The sequence below is a fragment of the Chelon labrosus genome (assembly GCF_963514085.1).
Source record: "Chelon labrosus genome assembly, chromosome: 20".
Lineage (NCBI taxonomy): Eukaryota > Metazoa > Chordata > Actinopteri > Mugiliformes > Mugilidae > Chelon > Chelon labrosus.
In genome coordinates this window covers 1176669-1184137 of record NC_140353.1, presented here as the reverse complement: position 1 = coordinate 1184137, position 7469 = coordinate 1176669, and the positions used below count along the sequence as shown (strand labels likewise).

The following is a 7469-nucleotide window of genomic DNA, read 5'->3' as shown; positions in this document are numbered from 1 at the left end:
CCATTCAAAAATCTTCAGCGTTAACGTTACCTCACCGACGAGGCTACACGAGCGGTGGAAAACAACTCAACGCAAATGTTTGTTCACGAAGCTCAAGCTAATTTACACAAACAATCAAATCCAATCGTGTTGTTTCCCCCCGCTTTACACGGCTAGTGCTGCTCAACTGAAACCGCCGGAAAAGCGGTTTACTGGCGTTCTAAAGTTTAAGTTCTATTCATATACTCGCTGCTTGATGCATGACATGTATGCCGAAATCAAGAAGGGTTTTCACTCTTTTATTAACTGTCTTTATTTTTGTTCTACCACGTCAATAGCGCGCATACGACCGCTGTGAACACTGAGTGGACATTTTTTTAAATGGAGTGTGGTGGTGCGGTTTTCATCTGCGAGTCGACGTCACGCATCGGGGACCGTGTTGGAGCGGGCTCCACAACAAACCGCTCCGCCGTGATTTTTAACACAAACAGAAACGAGCGGGGAACGATCTGTACCGGAGGGGAGGGGACGGGAGGGGACGGGAGGTGCGGCGGAAACGGCTGTACCAGAGAACCGCCAGAACAAACGGTTATTCGGTTTTAAGTTAACACGGACACTGGTTGTGGCGCCGTTTATAAAGAGTGGGCGGGGACAAGCGTTTGACGTGACAGGAAGCGAGTGGCGACAGCGCCAAATATGGCACGTTTATTTCCGGGAGGTTATTTCTAAACAACAAACGCTGAGTAGTGACTGACCTTAACATTTTACATCGATTACTTCAGCTTATTTCTATTATTAGTTAATTTATTAATTATTTTCACAATTAACTGATGAGCCATTTATTCAGTAAAACACATAAAACCAATTAACTTTAGAAAATAGTGAATATAAACAGATTTTCAAAGCTGTAGTTGTCTGAAATGCAGCTGATCTTTAACTCTTCTTTTTCTCAGAGCTGCATCTAATGATTGTTTTCTTTAATGATTAATCTGCTGATTGTTTTCTGGGTGAATGAGTTGATTGGTTTGCAAATAAAATGACAGTACATAGTGAGAAAAGGCGTCACACAGTCAACAAACACTCTGACCTTAAGAGAGCACAATAAAATACTCGCATTTTGTTTCAGCGGTCCTTAAAGGAGTTTTAAATGTCCTGAAAGGAGCTAAAGATATCACTGAGATTCACTGATCCTCTCAAGAGTTTTACAGAAGTCCTGGGAGGAACTTTGCCTCAGACTCAAACTCTCAACTTCAATGGTTCGTTCTGCAGCTTCTATATATATTAGGATTTCTGCTTCTTTTCAGGTTTGAAAAAACAAAACTGCTGATGTTTCATAGATGTGTAGATAATGGAAATATAGATACAAATGCAGCCCTACGTTTAAACTTTAATCTGGACTCATGTATATTTACAGTTTAACGTCAAGAGGAAACACAGCCTGCAAACTTTTCTTCAGTTTTTGTTTTGTTTTTTTTAATTTCCAAAGCTGAAATTCATCCAACCAAAAAGAAAAACAACCAACATGAACGTTTATGAACTATAAAAAAATGTGTGTGAGAGCCGTCAGCAGAAATGGAGACGATGGGACAGAGTGCAGAGTTTACATGTTGTCTTCATCTGAGTCATCCTCCTCCTCCAGAGAATCCTGGAACACAGAACGACAACAGAGCCAGATGAGTTTTTTTTATTCCTATTAAATGTTATAAAAGCAGATTTAATCCAACACGGCTGAGTTTATGTATTTGTGGGCGTGTCCGACTCACCTTGGCGTATTTCTCTGCTTCCTCTCTGACGTCTTTGGGTACTAACTCGTGTCGTCCGTTTGTGACTGCAGGAGAAGCCAGAGACAGAGTTACATATGTCCCCACGGAAACCACAATGCTAATTTACAGTAGCTGAATTATCTATTATCCAGAGCAGATGCTAGTGGTGATGCTAATGTCAGAGCTGCTTTCCATCAGCGTGTACAGACTTCTAAAACTAAACCAGGTAAACTTCCATGAACGTTTTTCTCTAACTGGGTGTTAGCAAAGTTTAAAGTTTAAGTCTGAATCTTCATTCACAAATTTTGTGCTCAATAACAGAATTAAAGGTTATTATTTAGTCGTAAGTTATTAACAAATCAATTGATCGAAGGTGAAGCCAGATGCGTTAGTGTGCGAGAGGTGAGTGCAGCTCAGGGATTGGTCAGACAGCCAAGAGGAAGTGACATCACAGGAGATCAGTCCAGTGAGCGAAACCTTTTGATACTCTCATCATCCCTCCCTCATCAGTGTCAGCTGATCAGCACCACTGACAGATCTTAAGAAACAACAGAGACGGATAAAGCAAAGAAGAAGAAAAGCGGAGCAGCTGATTGGCTCTTACCTTCTCCGACCCAGCTGAGCTCCAACTCAAACGCTTTGTCCTTCACTTCGTCGTGAACGATGTAGATTCTGGAAAAAACAAACAAAACGGTTGGAGACAGAAAGATTTAAAATCAGGGTTATCAAAGCTAATACATTGAAAATAACGTTAACTATTTGTTTTGTTCCCATGCCGTCGGCCCAAACTGTAGTTTATGAAATCAGGAAGTGATCAAAGCAGCAGAAAGTCTGTGGAAACCAGGCAGAGACTAAATTAACATCGAAACTGTCAAGTAAAAGAAAAAGAAATGCGTCTTTTAAACGACAAGTTCATCTTCAACGTCCTGACACATGGTTCTCTGGACAAGTTATTTGCATTTAATGTCAATATGAACTGAGTTATCACCAGATCAAACAGAGTCTCTGTTCAGAACTTTTAAACAAAATCCTATCAGACATGTGATTAAAGCAGCTCAGGGATTGGTCAGACAGCCAAGAGGAAGTGACATCACAGGAGATCAGTCCAGTGAGCGAAACCTTCTGATACTCTCATCATCCCTCCCTGCTGACGAGTTCTTAACTAATCAAAGGTTACTGATCAGTCTCATCTTCTGGTTTCAGGGTTTTTAGTTTTTGTCCTTTGTTAATTTCTAGTGAGCTTTAGTCTCAGATTGTTTTACTGATTAGGTCTTTAGTCAACAGAAAAACTGTGATGTTCAAAATAAAACAGACACACAATGAGTCCTGGGTCACATTAAAGACCACCTACTCAACAGGGCTGATCTGAGGAAGAGGAGTTTAACTCATTCATTCAACCACTAGTAGAAATGATCACATGAATCAGTGATGTCTGTTCATTAGTAATGAGAGCCTTTTAAAAGATTCTGGTCTTGGAGCTGAGAATTAAACTAAACTAGAAACTAATCTGAACTAGAATCAACTCAGGAGATGATTCAATATGACGAGGAGGAGGAGGAGTGGGATTCATCATGTGTGCTCAATAATTAGCTGTGTCTTTATTTCCTTTAGTTTCTTCCCTCAGCAGTGGTTCCTCTGAGGATGGAAGCTTCCTTCCTTCACTTCTAATCTGAGTCTTTGTCTCTAAAATAAATCAGATCTTAACATGTGAGAGTCTTTCCATCTTGTTCCAACATCTGGATCATGTCTCCAAGTCAACAAGCAGCTGTTGATGGTTCTGATCCAGCGGTAGGTAGAGATCCATTAGAGACAGCAGCTGCTACAATATTCTACTGACCACATGATGGCGCTGCTGATTTACAGACACATTTTAATTAAGACCAGGTGGAGACACAGGGACTTAGAGATGGACAGGTGAGATTGGATGTTAATGGTCTAAACTGGGGCCAGAGATGTTGATAAAACATTTAATACAGATTTTAAAATGTCAACATTAGTCAAAGATATGAGCTGATAAAACCTTTGACCAGAACTTATATAATAAAATGTTGCTGACTCACATTTTGGCGACTTCTTTAACCAGCTCTCTGCACGTCATGTCTTTCATCTGACAGACAACAAACAAAAAGTCACATCAGGAGGAAACTTCAACAACATGAACGACTCATAGACAATGTCTGAGACAGACTTAAGTTTTTAAGGTTAATAATTTCATCGACAGGTTTTAAAGCTCACCTGCAGTTTCTCAATCTCCGTCTTGGCGGCTTGTTTTGCTTTTCCGATGGCACATCCCCAGTAACCCTGAACACACACAAATAAGCTGGTTAGTGGTCGAACACGGATGTCTACCGACCTCTGAGTGCTGACAGACTCACATATGAGATGCCGGACGGGTCGACCATGTAGAGCTGAGGGCCGTCGTCTTTGTCGTATGACCCCAAGATAAAACTGTGGGTGTAGAAACAAAACAATCAGCTCAGTTATCTTTCTCTTAAAGTCTTCATTTCTGATCCATACCTGAACGCAACACAGAAGTTTAAACGTTTGACATTCTTGCGTTGTCCCTTAATGCACAACAACGACGATCATTGATTTTAAATAATCACATTTAAAGCAGCTCAGGGATTGGTCAGACAGCCAAGAGGAAGTGACATCACAGGAGATCAGTCCAGTAAGCGAAACCTTTTGACACTCTCATCATCCCTCCCTGGTGACAAGTTTTTAACTAATCAAAGGTTATTGATCAGCCTCATCTTCTGCTTTCAGGGTTTTTCAGTTTTTGTCCTTTTTTAGTTTCTCTTGAGCATTAGTCTCGTATTGTTTGATTAAAGTTTGATTAACTGGCTACAGCTGTTACTTTTACTTATTAAAAAGACAATTCTGAGATGAAGACAGCGGCGTCACATGTCAAAGTTTATGTTGTTGACTCGTGTTGTCCCTGAACGCACCACTTCGCTACATGTTTCTAACGAGCTAAATGAAGCTGTCACTCACCTGCAGCCAAACGGCCTCACAGCGCTGTACAGTGTGTAGGCGTGGACGTACATGGCCACTCTGTCCGACAAGTGCTGCAAAACACAGGAAATACTGTTAGCCTAGCATCACACAATGCTAATTCTGTTGGCTTGAGACACAGAAACTGAGAGGTTTCCTGCTGGAGACGATGGCGACGACAGGAAGCTGATCCGTTACCTTCAGGGGAATGTCATGTCCATAGTTTGATCTGAAGTTGGAGGCTTCTTCTCTGGCGACTTCAGCGAGCGAGCGAGCATCAGCTAACAGGCCAGCAACCGCCTGGAGAGAGAGAGAGAGAGACTTAATTTACTCATCCATCGGCAGAAATATTGAATATGACAACCCTGAACATCTGGAATAGAGTCCCTGTTAAGAACTTTTAAACAAAACTGGATCAGACATGCGTTTAAAGCAGCTCAAGGATTGGTCAGACAGCCAAGAGGAAGTGACATCACAGGAGTTCAGTCCAGTGAGCGAAACCTTTTGATACTCTCATCATCCCTCCCTGCATCAGCAGAGATGATGCTGGACGCATTGTCCGTCCAGACTACATGCCACTACCGCGACAGGTGGTTGTGAAGGTGGTGATGTGCGTGTGGTTACCATGCCGACGTGTCTGTCGATGTTGAAGATGCGTTTGTTGGATCCCTGCTCATACAGTTTGGACAGAACCAGCTTCTCCACCCCGAACACAACACCGTCCTTACAGCGGATCCCGATGGCCGTGCTGAAAACACAAACAAACACGTCTACAGTCAGAATCAGAATTATTTTAAACTCTAGATAAAAGACACTAAATGACAGGTTATAGTTTAAGATGGTGGAGGCTCTTACCTGCTGTTTTCTACGGCCTTCATGGCGTACTCCACCTGAAACACTCGGCCATCTGGAGAGAAGGTGGAGGCCGACAGATCATACTGCAGGAAACACAGGGAAAACTTTATTTTAGCAGATCTCACACACCAACTGGGAACAGATATTCACATTACAACAAGACAAACCCAATTAACTCACAGTCTAATCGGTCTTAATTTTAATTCTGTCTTTCTCTCACGTTTTCATTAATGTCATAAAACAAGAATTGACAGGTACTGCTGATAAACAGTCCTGACTGCACCACAAGTGTCAGGTCCAGCTCCAAAATTAGGAATTTTATCAGATTAAAGCGTGTTTGGCGAACAAAGTGAACCCCGATTAAACCTAAGCATATTATTTAGTTTATTAAAAATCTTCAACACGTCGTCTTCAAGGAGCCAACAAATCTAATGTATTCTCAATGGAGTCTGGCATGAGTCGGAGCTAACTGTTAGCAGCGGCTGTACTCACAAGTCAATATTCATGAATTTATATGACTAAGGTGGCTAATTCTGTCAGGAAGTAAAAGTGGGATTTGTGTTTTATTTTTTGTGCATTTAAAACACTTTAAACAAACGTTAAAATGTAATAAAAGCACATGAATCTGTCTACTTTCAATTTCAGTTTAGCTTCTGCTAGCGGGCCTCGCTGTGACTCAGCAGGCTAACACGCTAGCTAGTTACATCTTGCTCTGAATTGAACGGTTTTCGGGATAAATGCGGATTATTCTAGAGAGCTTCGAAAGAAGGACAAAAACAAAAACATTCAGAATGAAGTTAGTGGTTAGATTCAGCTCAGAGAAAGACTCACCCCGGTCCCAATGGAGCTCATTTTAACACAAACTAAGAGTCCCGTGAACAGCTCTCAGACCGCTGTTCCTGCGCTTCATTACCTACTTCCGATTTAAGCCTTCACAATAAAAGCCTCTGTACCAACAAATGAAACAACTGATGAAGTCACTACACAAATCAGACACCGATGTTTCAGAAAAAATAAATAAATAAAAATAGGTTAACACCTATATCAACACGATAATCCATTCAAATGCTACCAATCTATCTCTCTAGAAAGCAGCGAGTATTTTGTGTCCAAATATCATGTGAATAATACATTATCAAATATTATATAAAATGTAACATTTAAATAAAAAATGAAAATCATATCACGTGATTAAAAACATAACTGAATGGGTCTGTAATACGTTTATTGTGTCGCCATGATGCAGCGAAACGACAATCCAAACGAGAACTGAACTTTTATTTCGAAATGATCTCCACTTCCTGTAAGTTTTCCTCACGCAGACTCAGTAGTCAACGACGCAGAGGAGGACTTCCGGGTTCTCTGCTGCTGCCCCCTGTCGGCGATGCCGTAAAACCAATGCGTAAAACACTTTTCTTCCGGGTGCTGTAAAAACGACGACTAAAATGAAAAACATAAAACATTTGGCAGATTTCATGTGAATTCATAAATCCTACTTATTGTATATATTGTATATTTACCCTTATATATCCTATTTGCCCTATAGTTTTATATTCTTGTTTGTGAACTGTATGTGATGTATATACATTTTCTAATACCCCATATTTTCATATCCGTGTATACTGCATATATTTATTCTCTTATGTTGTATATATACATATATTCTTGTATATCTTATATATACCTTTTATACATTTCTACCTCATTAAAACATTTTACCATTTTTACTGACTTGATTCTCCTACTAATCATTTTACTGGAACCAAATGGGATCAATAAAGTATAAACCTATTACTTAATGAAATGTTTAGTGTAGCTGTGAAGCTGTAGTTAGTTCAGGTGGTTCATGGTGGAGTAATTAGTAATTAACTGGGTTAT

General features: G+C 40.4%; 1 protein-coding gene across 1 annotated transcript; it reads right to left on the bottom strand.

The window, feature by feature from the left end:
• Positions 1-816: 816 nt before the first annotated feature.
• psma3 (proteasome 20S subunit alpha 3) lies at positions 817-6520 on the bottom strand. Its single transcript, XM_084568768.1, has 11 exons — positions 6423-6520; positions 5592-5674; positions 5361-5484; positions 4935-5036; positions 4737-4810; positions 4118-4190; positions 3978-4043; positions 3803-3849; positions 2347-2414; positions 1743-1807; positions 817-1624 (listed from the first exon to the last, which is right to left on the bottom strand). Exons 1-11 carry the CDS (start codon positions 6441-6443, stop codon positions 1580-1582), a joined length of 768 nt encoding a protein of 255 aa, XP_084424894.1. The 5' UTR covers positions 6444-6520; the 3' UTR covers positions 817-1579.
• Between the last annotated feature and the right edge of the window lie 949 nt (positions 6521-7469).

Bases quoted from the DNA above. Each gene is read 5' to 3' on its own strand.
- psma3 (XM_084568768.1), bottom strand. From the start codon at position 6,443: ATGAGCTCCATTGGGACCGGG. The intron at 4,191-4,736 runs GTGAGTGACAGC...CTACACCCACAG, and splicing joins GTGAGGCCGTTTGGCTGCAG to TTTTATCTTGGGGTCATACG. The intron at 1,625-1,742 runs GTGAGTCGGACA...TCTGTGTTCCAG, and splicing joins AAGCAGAGAAATACGCCAAG to GATTCTCTGGAGGAGGAGGA.